Genomic DNA, 19,394 nt, shown 5'->3' with positions numbered 1-19,394 from the left:
CTTAGTTGCCATTCTTGCCGCAGTAACTTCTCTGCAAAGCTTAATGCGTCGTGGTGTGTTTATTCGCATTTCCGAGTCACATGTTGCGTGTTCACTGCTCGCGATTACGAGTGATGCTATCGAATGGCCAGTGTCAGGCCTGGCCGCACTTAAACGAATGGCCCTTCATCGTGGCCCCTCTCCTAAAGTTAACATGCGCAAACTCCTAGTATGCCGTTGCACGGGCCGTCGCGTTGGCAATTTACTGCTCATGTCTAACCGTCGATGTTTGTCCATAGTGCCAAAGTTTTAACCGGAAGGGATTTTCGTGGCGTTTTTTTCCGGGTTTATGACCTTGATGCTTTTATTGCTTCGGACTTTTTTTTAAATATGACTTGGAAATCTCGACATTCAGGATTAAAATAGTCGATTGTCTCGAGCTTTTTCCGGAGTTTTTATTTTTGTTTCCCTATTTTCACTTTATCTTTCATGAATGTAGGTGTGCAATTTTATCTAAATCCCTAGCACTCATGCATATAAAGTTTTCTGTATTATGAACTTGGGTTATTGTGTAATATATATTTCACTTTAATGATTCCATTGTTACTCTTCTGTTTTGTTTTTTGTGTATGGGAAATTTAATAAAATTCGCACGGTTGTGCAAGTTGACTACTGTGTAATTCCTTTCTGCAATTTCAGGAATCTTTTTCCATTACGTGCTACCGTAGAGTTTCATATAATTCATGAGTTGTGCTGCAATATAAAATATAGTGAAATAATATCATAGTTTGCATTGCAGGGCCCGATAAATCAAAATACTGTGTAAATCCTGCATACGTTTAGTTATTCTTGAATGATTTATAATGGTAAATATCGGTCAGGATTCACGTAAAGCTAGAGATGTATGAACGGCATGAGGAAAAAAACCTCACGTGATCGGTCACGGATTTTGATTCTAGTCTTAAAACGAGAGAAAATGTTTTTTGTTGACAGTCGAAGCAAAGGTGAAAATGTGAGAAACTTTTGTTTGTCGTCATTTGCAGTAGAAGACGGTATATTTTATTTGAAAAATGCAACATTTCTCCTATAATTTTTGTTGCCAATATTTTTGGCAATGAACGTAACGTAAACTACACAGCGTTTCCCATGTCTTAGAGAGATGCATGTTCAAATGAACAATTACCTTTCGTGGTGTAAATCGATACCTTTACAGTACCCTAAATTATTCTTCGATGGACTTTCCGAACAAAGAGCTGAATTTCCTGTTCAAACGACGTTATTAAGTCTTCAAATGGTAAACTCCATGGGTTAGTGGGCCTTTCATCGTCGTTTCCTTAATGTGTGACCTCTGCGAATCCACACGAAGTAATTGGGAGAGAGTTCGGCGTTTCCAAAGGCTTTCGCCATTTCTGGATTTCATATCCCTCCGGTCCTTAGCATACTGGTCGACCTTCCATGAGTCATGAGCAGCGGTATAAAAACAATAACTACTATTAATATTGTAATTTCATATCCATTAGGATATATAACTGAAAAAACTTTGTCAGGTTCGCTATTATATAAAAGTTATTAAAAAGTTTTTTATCCTCTATTCCCATTAGGAGGATATACGTAGTCGATCAGGTAGTCGCATCCTCAGGATATTTTCATCCGGGTATTACCAAAGACTTTTCCCGCAACTCTCCGGTCTGCATCACAGCAAGTGGTCAACTTCCCAGAATATTGCGACGGTAGTCATATTGTTAGAAATAACCTTACGGCTAAGGTGGGAGTTTACATCATGGCTTCGTGGGAAGGACCTTATGCTACATTTCTTATGTTTAAATGCGGGTGAAGCCTGGGTACCCCACCATGAAACGAGACCATGATGTTTCATTGTTTTCGCGGCTTAATTTTTGGTAGTCGTAAAAAGTTTTCATTACTCCTTAATTCATCGTGTATTTTATCTATTTACATGTGATAAAAGTTACCAGAGCTATGGAAATCCCATGTTATTTCAGGTATTTACTTGGTCATTTTTACATCAGGATTCTCTTCTTCCGATTTAACGTAACGATATTTCCACGTAGTAGTACATGCTATGGCAAGTCAGCTGTGGTAGAACCAAACGAAAACTCAATGCTTGTCAGAAATTCATAATTTTTACTTATAAACTGCATTCTCTTTTCTTGAAATTTTTGGGAATACCTAATTCTGATCCAATGGGTAGAGTTTTGCATCTGATCCAAGGGCCCCTGGCTCTGATATGGGTACAACCTTTGGATGCCCCCAGCGAAAATCATCCTGATTGTCCGAAATTCTCACCGTTTTACTGTGGTGTGGGTGAGCTCTCCCCTCACCGACAATGACAAACTTCCGCTTGAAATTGTGTGAATGAGTGTATGACAAACCTTTTTATGAGTTATTTATTACTATTTTTAGCACTGGTCGTGATCCTTATCTCTTGTATTTAAATTGACTTTGTGCTTTCCTTTTTTCAGGCTGTGTTCGCTCACCCTCTCCCGCTTAGTTATTCTGAAGGCACTGGGCCCGGACCTTTCTTCCATCATAATCGCCGTCAAAATGCAGGTGAGTAGCTGAGGCAAGCTCTTATTCCTCTCACGCTACATGTCCACCCAATATTAATTGTGTCTGGAGTTATCCCTTATCCACACGTCTTGAGCATTTTCACGGCCCATTCCTTCGGGAACTATTTATGGTGTCACGCCTAGGTTACCTTCCGTGCCCTTCTTCATTGCTTCCATTTTGGAGACGCTTGCATTCTTAATGCGCAAGGAACGTTTTTGGGAAGGATGGCCCAGCGCTTAAAGGTCAACTCGTCGCTATTAACGCTATAACTCGCGCCCGGCGCGGAAATTTTTTATCATTTTCGTTCTATCTTTCTCTCATTTCTCCTCGGTTAGCTATGCATATCCATACTAAGGTCTCGTTCTATTTTTCCTTGCAGTGCTCTGCATAGTTTACGCATAGCTGTCTCAAGCTATCCCACGTGAATACCATGTCACGGTGACACTATCTCCGTGATTTTGGTGTAAATGTTTCTGTTTTGTTGTCGACAGCGTTTATTTCTCCACGCCTTGGAAGTGTGAAGAAGCATGTGTAAATATTTACACAACCATCTTTTCCGAGGCTGACTTTTGTGTCCGATGGAAGGTCTCCTTAAGCTCACCCTCTTCGATGATTGTAGGCCACAGTTTTGTGAAAAGGGGTACTTCCTCATGTTTATTTTAAGTTCCTCGTTAGGTTTAATGCTCTCAATTATTCATATAATGACTTATTGTAAATTTTAATTATTCAGTGATTTTTTTCTGTTTTTATCCTGAAACCCGACTTAAGTTTTCAAATGACATTTTTAGCATTTTTTCTTGGTCAACATATCCCTAATGTTTCACAGAAAAACAAATTAGCGTTTCGTATGTTATGTGCAATTAGGGATGGTAAATCTTTCATTTTCTGTGTGGAATGGTGAGTCATTTTTAATCTCAACTCTCGTACCAGCTAATCCATAAGGATTTATGTCGTAAATGGGAATTGTGTACTGACAATAAAATTGTATTCAAAATTATTAGAAGGCGCAGTAGTGTGCATAACCAACTCTTATCTACCATATCGAGGTGAAAAAAATCCTTTGGATGTGGCCAAAAGTGGAAGTCGTATGGGTAAAACTAGGACTTCAAGCTACGTAACAGGGTTTTGGGTGTCCAATCTCTCGCATGGCGTCATTAGCCTCCATTAGTAGCCAGTTTTAGCTTTATGAACATTGGAGTACATAGAGTTTTACATAGGAGTATATAAAAATCCTGACTTTCTGGCATAATCATGAGGTTAGATTTTCATTCAAAGCACCGATTTACTTCGGTAGAATACATGCTATAAAGATTTTATAGCATGTATACTACCATGCTATAAAATTTATATAACCTGTATTCTCTATAATGGCGGTGAATGGGAAAGATATATAATGAGGAACGTACGCTTTTAAACACTGTTGCCTTACGATCGTTCATATGTCCCTATATTTTGGAGCGGATGATGTAAAATTTATTGACTCTTCCGGGAAAAAGTCATGAACTTAAATATCAGTCAAAATTTCTGCCGGTTATGTGATATTCCTAATGTGGAGGCTCCTCTTTTATGATGCCAAGAGTTTGTAAAATGCTGTAATTTGGATTCTCGAATCGAATTTGCTTACTTGTATGTGCCATAATTATTTAAGAGAATGTTTACTAGTGTATAGTTTGTCTTAGCCGTGAAATTATGAAACCTTTCCCTTAACTTGAATGTACATGAATTAATATTGTGATCCCCGCATTGTATCATGCAAACAAGCAATTCACTCAATGAGACTTAATCGGATAAATAAATGACTCAAGGCTTGCCAGATTTTTTTAAAATTGGACAGCTTAAATATGGACCTAAATTTATTCTACTCATGCTTTGAAATAAACTTGATCGTAAATGTATTTATAAGGAAAATATTTCATTGATGTATAAAACCACTAGTAATTTTCCTGATTCGTATGTTATAGTGAACTGATGGAGAAACAAAGCGTAACTTCACTATTTACGGGATGTAACATATTAAGAGCAAATTGGGTGGTTTCTTTTATATCTTCCCAACTTAGTCGTTTCATTTTTCTTTAAAAAATTTTCTTCCGGTTATGATTTTATGATTTCCTGGTCCCTAGCTTTTATTTTCTAAGCATTTACCAGTACATGCTGTGTGACAGCTCACTTAGATTATAAAGTTTTGGAGACTCCATTTCGCTAAAAACGAGGCATTTTAATTAGTGCATGGGAAATTTCCTTTCACATCACGATTTTCGAAAATATAAAGCGATCTTAATTTTCACAAGTTGTCATTACTGTTATCGCCACTTTCATATCCCGAGAGTCTCTTCTTTTTCATTGTCAAATCGGGGATCTTCGTGAAACGATATCACCTCGTAATTAAATCCCTTCATTTAATCTTGCTATGAAAGATAAATTGAAAAAGATAAAAGAACCCGCTTTTTCTAAAAACAGTATAAAATGCTCTAAAAAGTAAAAAATAAGCTTTACATAATTCGAAGAATATAGCATGGTTGCTGATTAGTGATGGTATAAACGACTTTTTGGTGGGCTGCCTCACCGGTCACAGCACACTTCGGAGAGCTGCTCGCATAGTGCGACTCAGCAAAGCGTTTCTAGGTGGAAGGAAAAGAGGGCAATAGAAGAAAGTGAGGGGAAGGTGGTGAGGGGGGTATTTTTGAGCGAGTGTTTAAAATACAAAATTTCCTTGGTCACTATTTGAAATATTCATTTTAAATTTATTTATCTATTTCCTTCTCCCTGTAAACAACACACAGATCTTTACAACAGGGAATTTACAATATTCAACTACGAAGGACAATCACAAACACCCAATGTGCATAATACTGCCTAATCAAAATGCTTAACAGGTTATATAACTTAGGGACCATGTCTGAACTTACGTTATATCTTTCATGGAAGACGAACAGTATATTCCGTCCCCTGTGCTAGGAGATGACGAAAATTTTAAAAGATTCCGTTGTATCAAAATACTCTCTCCAAAACTTCATGATCATGTTAACAATTCGTAATTGTTTTCCTCGATCTTCGTTAATCTCAGTTGTTTTTGCTCGAACGAAAATTCATTTTTTCCTCGTATTAGTTTCATTAATTTGCCGATGACGAAAACCTATGCATGAGTATCTTCAACCCTTTTCAACTCCCTCACTAGTGCTGATTAATTTATTATAAATTGGTGTAGAAGAGGTTGATGGGTGAATAAGGAGTGGCACCAAATATTTATATCGAAAACTAAGTATTTAATTTCTACACTTTAGAGGTAAATGATGTAATCGATTTAACCAGAGGTAAAGAAAGAGTTGCCAAGGAATGTAGGGGTTAGAAATTCTAGATCACTTCGTCTTCATCTCTTCATCATGTGCGCGCTATAGGAAAAGAATTCAATACTGAGATGAAACTGAATACTATAACCTGTTATTAATCGGCAGCAGATATGAAATATTTAATCTTCGGAATTTTTCAAATGCGCGCGGATGATAAACAGATGGAGTTGTAAAATTTTGGCAGATTTGATGCAGCTATCAGCTCTGGATTAAAGTCCAGGTTTTTATGTAAAAATATTTAAAATTTGAAAAAGAAAATTTCGGAATGGACTGGGCTTGAAATCTCTTCTTTCGTTAACTTTCATTGTCAGCAGTTCTAGAATAAACTAACGCCATCTATTGAGAAAATTTAAAACTCATTTTCCATATCGAAATTTACTTAGTTGATTGGAGCACAATGCAGCAAAATTTCAACTGCCTGATTATTGAATATTGACTTTTAAACATAAGTACCCTAAATTTCAAGCCGATCCGAGAGTAGGAAGGGGGTAAAAAATCCATTACAAGATTCCTCGATGAAAAGGAGTGGCGAATAAAGTTAAGAAGAAGCGTGTAAAAACATTTATGGATAATATTTCCTTAGACACGAGTTCAATATGTGTTTCAAGGTAATAAAAAATAATGAAAATTTTTTTATCGTAGGAACACGGAACAACCTTATAGGCCACTTCTTTAGACATGATGTTGCCTGATGAAGACAGTCGTCGAGGGACAGGTAGATGGCAAGAACGGAAAATGAAGACCTCGAATAAAAAATTATGGAACAAGTAAAGAAGGGTGTGAAAGAGAATTAATACGTAGGTGTGAAAAGATAAGCTGATGAGAGAATTGAGTGGAGAGCTCCGTCGAACCAATCGTGGGATTGTAGACCAGTGATGATGACCTTTCAGTCAATCGCTCAGTGTTTTAACGATAAGTCTGGCTTGATAGGTTAGAATATACCCATTAGAGTAAGGATTTTACCCTTTTGGGGTAGAGGGTACGATTTCCAAATAGTTAACCGGTAAAAGAACCCAAAACTCTTTAATGAGCCCCCTGATCTCCTTACTAGGCCAAACCAATGCTAATTCAGTCATAGGAAGCTTATATTTTCGGTATGTGTGGAACCGGTAAATTCTACCTCAATATAAGGCAATGTTCAGCGGTGGGTCCCGGAGGAAGAGATTTGAGTTTTAAATCTGCAGGCCACAGCTTTGCCATCATTTAATTCCTACGCTTGGCGTTAGACCTATTTTTTCTTATTATCATTCTTATTATCTTCCTTCCACTTCTTCGCTTTCTTATCACCATTTTCCTTATCGCTTTCCTATCCTCGCCGAAGGCCGCCAACTTTGTCTGGCGGGGAATAGGCAGAAGTTGCCACAGCTGCCCTAAATAATTAGTGAATTCGAGGGCCTTTCACTAGTGAATAATTAATTTATTCAGGTGCACGAGATCCGCCATTTATTTCGTGTTGTATTTCTAACGACGTCTTTAATTCAAAATGAATGTACTTCAACAGGCAAAGGCTAGTTACAGCCTGGCCAGAAATAATTGAAAGAAGCATTTCTCCGAAGCACGATAATTGCAGGTAGGAGAAATTAGGTAGACCTAAATAAATGGGCCATTATACGCATGTCTTTCATCTTGCACACTTGTTCGCCGCTGCGGAGATGAATGGAAAATGACTTATCGTTCTCCTCCATCGCTCGCTGCTATTTTTGTAGCAATCAATATCATCAACGTATTTCCTCCTTCCAAATTCACGACCTTAGGCAACGAAATCTCACTCAATGGACGCACGTCTCCATCGATGTATTATATAAAGGTGATCGAGAACATAAATATCTCCCTCACCTTTCGAATAGGGTTATTTAAACAGGCTGAAGACCGTTCAGAGACGTGGGTATAATAGTCCATTAAGTAAACTCTCAGTGCCTCTGATAACCCTCAATATGTCGTGGGCCCACAATGCCAATGTCGGTTCTCAATGAATAAAGGAAGTTTCCTGACTTTCCTTCAGGATTGTTGTGTTTTGACGGCACGCCTACTTTTTTACCCGCTGTAAACCATGTATGAGTAATTTTGACCTTGATTGCTTCTTCGGAGGCGAAACTTTCATCTCCAAAATGCAACAATCGCTAAGAAATTATAAAAAAATAATTTTGATCCGGAAGTGAATTGTCGCGGAAGCTACTTCGACATTACTCATAATTAGATTTAAACTTGTATCGAAAGTTATTTGTACATTACTCTCCATGTCGGCGAAATATAGTCTCTGTTAAGACGAATTTTAATAATAAATATATATTTTTTTAAGTTCGGTCGAATCGTTTAGAGCTACGAATGGTAAAAAATGGTCGCCAGGCAATTTTCATGCCTAAAAATGTTGTTCTATTAATTTTGCGCGTGAAATATGGGTATTAGAGGAAACAATGAAATAATGTTGGCCGAAGAGTCGTGTAGTAGAGTCGAGTTATGGAATTATTTATATATTTTACCGTTATGCCGATTTCTGTGTCTATTATGCTTACTTGCCATTCACTTGTGAACCAAGAAATTATCGATTGCAGAATGCGTTTGTTATATCAATTAGCATCAAGTCCCACCAGGGATGTTAGGAATTTCCTAGAGTGGAATTTTTGTTAGATAATATCTGGGAATGAAGTTATGCCTATTTTAACCATTGGCAAATTCTTCCCAAACATTTTTTTCTTTGAGAAAATAAAATCTGATCTAACATTCGAAATTCTCGCCGTACACAACGGTCGATTGGCAGAAATGGTAGGAAGGGCTGCAGTACGTGAGAGGATTTACCTAATAGGAAAAAGTGTTTATCTTAGTATCCTCTAAGAAATACTTGTTCTTACTTAATTAACGTAATATATAATTTCATATTGTGCGTATCGTTTTATCGCCAGTTTTTATTCAGCACTACACCTGTATATTAAATCCATAGTGGACAGTATTCATGATACACAAACTTGCAAAATTGGGAGGGAATTAAATGGCTGTCATCTAGTCTTGTGCTGTGGATGAGATGTCGTGGAGACAATTTCTAAATAATTTTTATAGGCATTTTAATTCAGTATACTTTGTTGCTGAAGTATATTGCATTTTAATTCTGATATCCTGGTATAGATCTCCGTTCAGAAGTTAATTTCTTACATTTGTTGAATTCCTCTGATGAGTAATTCGACTCTTGACCTCTGTCCTGCTTTACATTCAAATGGACCAGGGAGATGTTCAACAGATTATCCTCCTCACCTCTGGTGGATTTTTGCGGCGGGCCTTCTCGTCTGGAAAGAAAATATCACGGATATTACAAAAGACGATCGTAACCCATCGCGCATTTAAATGGGTTTATAAAAGTCGCTAACTGATAAAAAGATCCAAGTTTCACGGAAAAATAAGATATAATTAAGAGTGTTAACCGAACTTAATATAAATGATGATTTGATCTATCAAACTCATAACTTTTTAATGCTATTCCTCGCAATTTTAAACATAATAATGCAAAATATTTGAAAATGTGGACCGCATTGCACACATCACCGCGCCGCGGAAATTTTTGAAAACCGATTAAAATGCGACCGAAGTGGCAACAGAAATCTGCCTTCTACGTGATGGAATCGGGCCTCTTCTATGCTGTCCCCTTGAAAGATATAATTATGCGTGAGTTTCGTGTCGTAATTCAGCGATCTTAATGGCCGCCCGCGACTGGAGGATGGCGTGCTAGAGTGCTCATCAGTCGCCTAGTCGCTCGGAAAGGGGCGGGGAGAGCTTCCGTGTCAGCGGTTCCATCAGGCGGCCCGGATAGACATTCGAGCCGACGAGGAGGCTTATCAACGCTGCCGTATTGCGAGGGATGGGTCGGGGTTATTGGAGGCGTCTTGAGGGTGGGGACAGGGGCGGCTTCCTGCACGAGCCCTTCTCGTGGGGCAAAGACCTTTCCCCTCGCCCCTACGCGGAGTAAGGAGGCACAGGGGTTTTGTGGAAGGAGTGCCACGCCCCCTAGCATACGTGCCGTTAGCATGTAGGTTGAGTTTGTTTTACCTCTTGCATTCATTAAAGTGGTGTAACATTGTAATTTCTTAAAATAAATATAAATCATTGATTGTAATTATTGAATAAGTGTATAAAATGGAATAATCGGAATTAATTATAGTCCTAAACAATTTTCCAATTCGTAAAACTAATTTATATTTTGAATGGAATACTCGAAAATAACTGTGCGCGCCTCGCCCCTTTTAAATGTTAGATGTTAGCAATTTTTTCCTAAATTGCAATATAAATTATCTGTCCACCTGTTTTATGTAGTTGTAACTATTAATCACCGTAATTTAGGGAAATAATTCTTATTAGTTAGGAATAATAGGTTAACAACCGTAGTTACAGTGGCGCAGCGAGGGAGGGGTTTTGGGGGATAAAACCCCCCCCAGAGCTCAGAGAAATTTTTAAGTTTAATCCATTTTACTTAATTGGATTGATATTACTTATATAATAGTGTAAGGATTGATAAAATATCCCTCACAAAGCCGTAAAACTCACCATTTTGAACCTTTTATCTAAAAATTCCATAAGTTATTAATCTTACACCTACCGCTTATCCTGGTGGGTATTCTATACACCCATACACCCCCGTATTAGTTGCACCTGAACCCCCCCAGCCTTAATTCCTAGCTGCGCCCCTGCCTAGTTAGACAGTAATAGTTATTGATACTATCCTAAAGTATCAAGTTATGTGATGTGAAATTCAGCCTTCTTTGAATTATTATCTACGTGCATGGCTAACTCTTAGGCTAGTTTTCTTGGAAGCATCACCGAGGCTAGAATTAAATTTTGCCAACGTCTTGAGAAAGGACTCATGTTCTAGACTCTAATATCTCTTTGCAATCGTTTAGTCATTTCTTTCGCAAAAATTCACGTAAATCTTTAGTTATAAAAAGAGCGACGCCCATTTTCGCGGATAATGGTGACAAAATTGGACAGCATTATAAAGACATTAGTGAATAAATCCGATATAAATAATAATGGCTGTCCATTTAGGTGGCGCGCCAATTATTATTATTTTGTTTATCAGCTTTCCAGCTTGAATTAATTTAATAAATCGTATCATTACGCTTATTTTCTTTATAAAAAATAACTTGTAATTTTTCCATACCTCTGGAGTGTATGCGACCCGCATACTTTTTTATTTTTAGCTGCTATTGTTATCCATTCTCGTCTCATACCCTTGATCACCCTTAGTATCCTGGTATAGCTAAGGTGCATCCTATCCTTCACCAAATTTTGCAATCATTTACCAATAATAGAGTTTTGCAAGCTTTTTTCGATATTACCCCACTCCGCGGTGCCCAACTCTTGAGTCTCATCAATCTAATTTTTTATCTCTAAGAATTTGGAGCCATGTTATAAGTCCCAGTCGCACGCTCAGTTTTTTTTTCATACCTACTCTTTGACTTTCTTAAAAAATTGGACGTGATTCAAGCAGATGTGTGTTCGCAGCTGCGTCCTCTATAGCAAAAAAATTTCCTCTAGTTTAAAGGCTCAAATCCAAGTGTTACTTTTGAGACAACTTTTTTTCTCCCCAATGAAGAATGCTCGAGTTAAAGACCTCGTGGTTGCTTCAGTCGCTAAATAAGTGCGACAAACTCTGATGTTATCACAGTACATTGTTTTCTCAACTTTAGACTTCATTCTCGTGGTTGTCTCTCCTGCACTGATTTTTTTACCAAAAATCAGTGCAGGAGAGATATGGAGCTCCTGTACTTCCGCAATGTCTGATAAGAAGAGTTAATAGAAAACGCTAAATATATGTATTTTTTATAATTTGATAAATAGATTCTTGTCAAATTTATGTTATATTTTTTATGGTATAATTTCATTATTTCCTTATTACATAATAGGAGTAAGGTGATTTATTATCTACTGGAGTTATAATTTTGCTCGTATTAATTTCTTGAGTGGCATTCATCATTTTCCAAGTTAGTCCTAGGGAGAAATCATATTTGAATTAGAAAAAATGCGCTTATATTTCATGAGAATATGATGCAAGTAATTCAACTTTTCGTTATGGCTTTAAAATATTAGCAGCAATTTTCTCATTTGGTTGTCAAATTATGAGGATTTAATTTTTAATTACATTTGCTATTTTGGCTGTAGATTTTCATAAAATTAATTCTGCGTAGTTTAGTTGTTTATATGCCAAGTTTCCGCCACATTTTTTTTGTTGCATGCCCAAACTTTTACCATATAGGCGGGAGGAAGTAATTCTGATTGGTTGAAATCGAATGCAGCCCAAAGAAAATTAATAATTCCTTTCTCCAACGCGTGATTTGAGTCGCCCATTAGTTTTATGTATGGTTAAACATGCTATTGCGTAGTTATCAATCATATATGGCAGTATTTGGTAGTCTTATTTATTTATATGATTAGTTGAATCGTATTCATTTGCTGTTAATCGTCAAGATTTCATTTGAGCATAATCGCACCATTTCATTGGAACTAATTTATTTATGCTCCGGTTTTCCATTCAAAATCAAATTAAAAATTATATACCTTTGCTGCCAACGGAATACATCTTTCATTAATTTTGCAATTTTCATGCGAAAGCTGAGATTATTTCGTAAACGATAAGTTTCCGCCCGGCTTCTGAGCTTCTTAAATTCGGTGAATGTTATTTAGGGAAGGATTAATCCACTTCTAACGACCGTATGGAAAAGATGAAATGGCACACTTCTCTGACGTTTTCCACGTTATGGATGTTACTTCATTTCGCATAAATGGCCTAATGTGCTATCCTCCGGTTTGGATATAATCCTATAATTAACTCTTATGGAATTGGGCTCGGTTCTAATGACTTAGTTATTTATTTGCCCGATGCGTTTGGAAAAAATTGATTTGGTTTTCGTTTATTTTTTTCCGTTATTGGTTGCTAAAATTGATCATTTTATTGCCCTTAGAAACATAATGGTATAAAACTTGCTAGATACTATTTACCCGGCTACTACATATCACCTATCTCGAATTATGTAAAAATATTTACAAAGACAGGAATCCGTTTTCTATTCAGCATATTAAAGTTACCATTGCAATAAATTGTCGCATTGCGCATTTTATTTCTGCTCTATATTCACATTTCTTTTTACAAGTAATGTCCATATCTTGCATAAGCGTATCTCATCTTCATTTAGTGCTACGATGCACATCCCCATCGTATTTTCATTTGGGCAAGTCTTGTTTTCATTTCTTGAAAGCTATTTTCTTGAACAGTATACTACGTAACCCTACAGAAACCGAATTTCCCTGAAGTCTTCGATGGGCTCCTCGCCTGTAATCGTTTCTTGCGCCGTAAGCAGAAGGTAGGATAACGGGTATCCATGCCGTGTTTCTGTGACATACTTTTAACAATGTTATTCCCACCGCCTGACGTTGGGCCCTTAGAAGATTAATGTTCGTTTGCGTCAGAAAGGCGGAAGTTACGTAATGGACACCGCATGTCCATTATTATTAATATTCCGCGCTGAGAATAGTTAGTATTTTAAATAGTGTGTAGATCGCGGCAATCTTTTTCCGTGTAAGTTTTCAATAATTGAGTTTAAAATTGTTAGTTGGTGGTGATCATTCTTTCGTTGTTTTGTTTTTTATCTACTTCATTCTGTGTTTGATTTTGTAACGTGTTATTTTCGAGGGGTGAAAAGATTACGTGATCCTTGGCACATATTCCATCTAGAGTAAAACCGCAACCGGAGCCACCTGTTGCTCGTAGAACGTAACTAGTCTAGCTTCGATCCTTCCCTCCTATGTTCGCGATGGAAGAATTTCCTTCAGAGCCTCTACCACTCAGCGCAGTAGCAGAGTGCAAAGGGTTTTTCGCGACCACAGCTCTGGTTTTCAAACAGTGTCGGCGTCTAGTTTAAAGAAAAAAGGAAATTCCTCTTCAGCAGCCCATAACGATTTCATTCGACCTTCGTTTTAGATGTGTTGTTTTGGGGACGGTTCAATATTGTTGGCGCCTGAGGGATATGCATACCCTCTTTACATATATTTTTTTAATCCATTTAGTTTCTTTATTACATTTTATCCGTTTCTTTCGTCGCTAAGAGCTGGTTACCGCAAACATTAATTAGTCATTTGATGATAATACAGCAATCACTGTAAGAGTCGCTAATTTCTTCATTCTCAGTTTGAACTTAAGTTAGGGACAGCTAATTATATCCAGATTTTCCGTTTATATGCAAGGGCCTGGGGATCGTGGTAGCCTGGTGGGTAAAGCGCTTGGCTTCTGATATTCCCAGGTTCAAACCCTTGGTGAAGCCTTCGGACACCCTCAAACAAAATCCTCAAAGTGCGAGATGGCCTTAGGACTCGTCCTCCTACCCTGAATGTGTGAAATTCACATACCTGTGGCTTAGTTTGGGATGAGCTCTACCCTTACCTATTAAAAATCAACTTTCGGAATGAATCTCTGAGTTAGTGAGTGATGTTAGGACAACTCTGCTAATAGTGCTGTTCACATTTTCCAAATAGCATTAAATGATATGTTTCACTACATAACCTGCAGATGACAGCATTGTTCTGGGCTCTCCCTTTACCCTTCCAAACCTATTCCCCTTCCCAGGGATTCATCTTGATATTCATGGTGAGACCCCCCACGCTTATTTTCCTTCCCAAAATTCCACCCCCTTATTTGCTGATTTCAGAAAAAAGCTGGAGAGCTTTAAGAGAACTGGTCACTCCTGCTCAACCATTCTCTTTTAGTGATACATAACTTGTTTAAAACGTGTGCTATCATCTTGAAATCTTCTTGGTTTATGGAGTTGACCCTTTTCAACCAATAGACATATTTGGTATGGCATTTCATCTACATCTACATACTACCCCGCTAGCTGCCTCAATAGGCGTGTGACGGGGGTGTTGGTACACCAGCCATTTACACTTAAAAAGGAAATGCTCAAACGAAATTGTGCCTGGCATTTATTTAAGTCCTTTATCATGCCGGGGAAAAATGAAATCCCATATGTATTTGTTCGTCAAATATCTCTCTTAAATTATCATTTATGTTGGACCAGGAAATGTAGTGGGGTTCTAATATGATGTTCTCTTTGTTGCTCTTAAAGAGATCGATTCTCAAATGCTCAAGAAATCTAAGCCTAGTTGCTCAGCCTCACAAGTCTATCGCAGCTCCCAACCTAAATCATTTAACATCTGTGAAACGCTTTCTGTATGCCCGTACCAGTATTTGAAGGAGGCAACCAACATCTCAGGTCATTTGCACCACAGGGAAGGAAGGGTGGAGAAAAACCTGGCAACATTATAGCCTGCTGTTAACAAAAGGTGCCAAGGGAACCATGGTAATGTCCCCACCGATGAATAGAGTGCTCCACTTCAAGTGGTTTCCGCACAACACTCAAGCTGGGATAGGGCAACCTCTGACTATTCTCTAGCACTGCTGGGATTTGAATCTGGGCCCACGGAGTGAGAAGCTAACATTTTAACAACCGCACCAACCTGATCCCCTTCTCATTTTCCATTACCTCAAATTTAAAAATGTACCCCATCTTCTTGGGTGCACAGTTATATGTATAAGACACTGGTGAATGTTGACAAAGATCTACTCAATCTACCGTAAACATTTCTAGATGATAACTAGAGTTTTGAACTTGTAATACCCTTCAAAAGAAGACAAAATCCGATCGGTCAGCAGGGTGTAATGCATTTCCTTTCAGTGGCGGATCCAGGATAGGGAAAAGGGGGGGAAGTAGGGGGTAACCTCCCAGCAGTAGTGGGGGTCCGAACAAAATACCATTCTATCTATTGTAAATTGGATACCCAAGAGTGGGGCTACAGCCCCCTCTTGCCCCTCTTTGGATATGCGACTGGATTGTAGCATACGAAAAGAGTGTAAAATAGGCCCTAAGAGTAAAGCTAATTTGTATTTCTATTAGTTAAAGTAGGTAAAAATATCGGAAAATATAACTAAATACTACTTTCGTACAAAGTGGCAATCTCCAAAAATTTTGATTTTATCTAGTGCGTGTTTCGACCCAATAAGGGGCTATTGTCCCCTTAACCCTCCTCCCCCCCCCCCATAGATTCGCCACTGTCCCTTTTAGTCCCAAAATCGTAACTTGCGAGAATACAAAGTTCTTTCCAAATCACTGTTCAGGATCACCTCTACCCCTCGCTAAATCCACTTACCTATATTATAACCTGAGTTTGCTAGTAAGCAGTGATTTCTTGGTCGAGTGTCATGACTAGTGCAAAATTCTTCTTAATAATTTCTGTAGATATGAATTCTCACGAGAACTTCTAGAAGGTCCTCTCATGTTGCCATGTTCAACAGTATTTTCATACAGATTTTCTTGTTCCATTTATTTGGGAATGTCAATAAAAGCGCGGCTTTTTAAATACATAATGCTGGTTGATATTCTTTATTTTCAGTTACTTATTAAAATGGAAAGTCTTGAGGATCTAACTTTGATGTGATTCATTAAGAAAGAGATGCATTAGCATTGAATAGAATGTTTAACCAATATCAGAAGTTAAAATACCTATTTGGGAAACAACTTAGTCGATTGCTTCTATTTTTTTAGGCACCAAAACTAAAATAAAATCTGTTTCAAACCCCTCACACATTTTAACTTGTTTGAAATATTTAGCCTGTATCCTTTATCTTCCATTAATTTAACTGTTATAGTCACTATATTTTCTGTCATATATTTGCATTGTTGTTACTTTTTTCATCAATTTTGTATTTTACATCATGACTCCATATTCATATATCTTTTCTAATGTTATCAGTGTTATGTATTAAACTTCTTAATCACTTGACTTTTAAATGCCGCATTTAAAGTAACATTCTTACCAATGATGTCATCAATTTTAAATCTTTGGTGTACAACTCTCAGTACTTTATTAATCATGTGGTTTTACTCTTTCAGAGTTCCAAGCGCACCCTTCGTTCCAATGAAATGATGCTCCCCCCAGGTGGACTACTCGATACAGAGCTGCAACTGAATTTTTCTCTCCAGGTTAGTACTCTTTTAGCCATATCCAAGTGCATTTGTTTTGAGCATAAACTTTATTCCAACTATTATTCAGAAATCATTTTGCCTCTAAAATGCCCTGGAGAACCAGGATGTATTCTCTGGTATATGTAATAATATGAACTTGCTGTCTTGTTGGTTGAATTTAAACCCCCTAAATTACAGTTATTTTCTTGTGCAATTTGGTTCTATAAATAATTTGTCATAAAATAAATACTCCTAACTTTCTAGGCACAATCATTCGCTTCATATTCAGAAATGGAAAAGTTTTGTACGCACATATATTCACATATGTTACATATATTACGCACACCATGGATGAAATGATATATCATGTGACACCATCTCCAAAATGTGTATAATGGTGTGGATTCGGTAACCTTCGGTTTTGAGCTTCAATAGTCTATGAAATGGGATAATGTTAACAATCAATCACATTTTTTTATTTCTCTTGATTATTATCAATGCACTAAGTTTAGATAGTAGAAGATCCTACTTCATGGCATTTGCATAAGGTGTTTTTATCTCTCAATTCATTACAAAATATGAGATGACTCATATAATATTTCTGATAAATGAAAATTTGCCTGATATCTCGTACTATTTAAGGCCATAAGTGAAATATGTAATTCTAATTAGTGCTATTCTTTACCATGCGGGGAAAATCACCAATCTCTGTGTTTTACTGGGTATCTGCACTTGAATCTGGCTTGCTTGTAACGCATTGAATGGGAAGCTAAAACTGCTAACTTGGCTACACATGTCCCGATGAATGGAAGGCACACATTATCATGCTGTTGTGGTCATGGCAACATGATTGGAGTGAGAATACCACTTCTAACCTAATGTCAACACACTTAATTTGTTTCCATAGCTGATTCCCCTGATGTAATGGCAAAACTAATCATGCTAAAGGATTATCCCCCATGTATTTATCATACTGATAAGGTCATTTCTTTATCTATGACAGTTTGGTGGATACTGTGGTGCTTTTTGCTGTTATGAAAGACTTTTTTTCTTATATTTGCCAAATATCTAAGACTTATAAAGGCAGTAGTGCATCCAGGAATTTAATTGGGTGATTATCTGGGGTAAAATTAAGCTTTTTACTTAGAAAAAATAATTGAAATGAATTATTCCGTATGTATTGTGTATAAATAATTTTACACTACATGCTAAACTGATGTTGTGATGAAAGATTTTTGTTCTGGGGTAGTACAAATTAGCTCACTAACCTTCTTTTGGTGTAACTTCTTGCGGAGAAAGATTGAAATTCATTGTTCCCATGTAATAAGGATGTATTGAATGTCATCTACATATTTATTATTTGAAAATCGTTACATACTTGCGTACTTTATCCGCGGACATTTCATTTCTAGTACTCTGTAGACCCGTTCATATTCTTCAGACTGCTGTTCTAGTTTTCATTGTCAATAAGAAAACTGTTCCCTACAGATATTTCTCCTTTAATTTGAGGATTCCAACTGCATTACATGTGAAGTGTTTTATCATGTGATTCAATGCAAGGGTTCAAATAGTGTAGTCAGAGTGTAATTTAAGAGAGAAAATTGTTTATGTATCATCAAAATAATGAGACCCTGTTCATTGTGACTTACCATGGTGTAACATGGCCTATTGATACTTTAACCAAGTGTTTATTGAAATTTTAATTTTATCACAGGTCACGTCACTAATCATTCATGAAATTTATTTGCAAGGAATTTCAATATTTTTTTGAGCTATCAATAGACGATACTATCTTACTTTGGAGTTAATATGAAAGAATAAGATTGGGTCAAATATCTGGGAGTTACAACGGCTGCATAACATTGTAGGGAACTGTTGTAAAAGGAATTGTGGCTGAGCCCTGAAGAATAAGATATGTACATGATGTATCTTGGGATAAGTTTCTCAGATGAAAAATTGAATTATTTGTTGCTACTTCATACTTGTCAGGCCAAACAGAAATTCTATGGGGATCTGACCTAGTGGCCAATATATCAGCGGGTTGAGATTTTTTAATGGAATAGCTATGGCTGATTTATCAATTGCTTGGTAATGAAAGAGTTAAGTTGTTATGATCTACCTGATGGTAATATCTAATTACTAAATCCAAAGTGATACTTACCAAGTTAAATTGAATCAAACAAGACTTATAGATCGAATCACACTAATTAAAATGAAATTCTTTTTATTTTTTCCCAACTATAGGTGAATTAATGTGAACTTATGAGGATTGATGATTTTTCAAAAGTTTGTAAATATGGATTTGGTAAAAAGATATCTCGAAGGTATTAATTACCCGTCTGTACCGTACATTGCTATGATATATTCAATGCCTTCTCAGTTTTTGTTGTTGTTATTCGATGTCAAAATGAACAAATATTATAGTTTGGGAGTATAGCAGTGATAATTTACTATTGCCTGATAAGTACTAGGAGTGAATAGTTTTACATTAATTTTTAATCCG

General features: G+C 37.0%; 1 protein-coding gene across 1 annotated transcript in view; it reads left to right on the top strand.

Moving 5' to 3' along the window:
• Positions 1-19,394, top strand: part of LOC124167653 (phosphofurin acidic cluster sorting protein 1) — a 76,616-nt gene that overhangs the window by 15,836 nt on the left and 41,386 nt on the right. Inside the window, exons 2-3 of the mRNA XM_046545635.1 lie at positions 2,460-2,547; positions 16,820-16,909. Coding sequence (XP_046401591.1) covers positions 2,460-2,547; positions 16,820-16,909 — 178 coding nt within the window. The remainder of the gene's footprint in view (positions 1-2,459; positions 2,548-16,819; positions 16,910-19,394) is intronic.

Source organism: Ischnura elegans, chromosome 11 (assembly GCF_921293095.1).
Source record: "Ischnura elegans chromosome 11, ioIscEleg1.1, whole genome shotgun sequence".
NCBI classification, from domain to species: Eukaryota; Metazoa; Arthropoda; class Insecta; order Odonata; family Coenagrionidae; genus Ischnura; species Ischnura elegans.
This window is presented reverse-complemented; position numbering and strand designations above follow the sequence as displayed.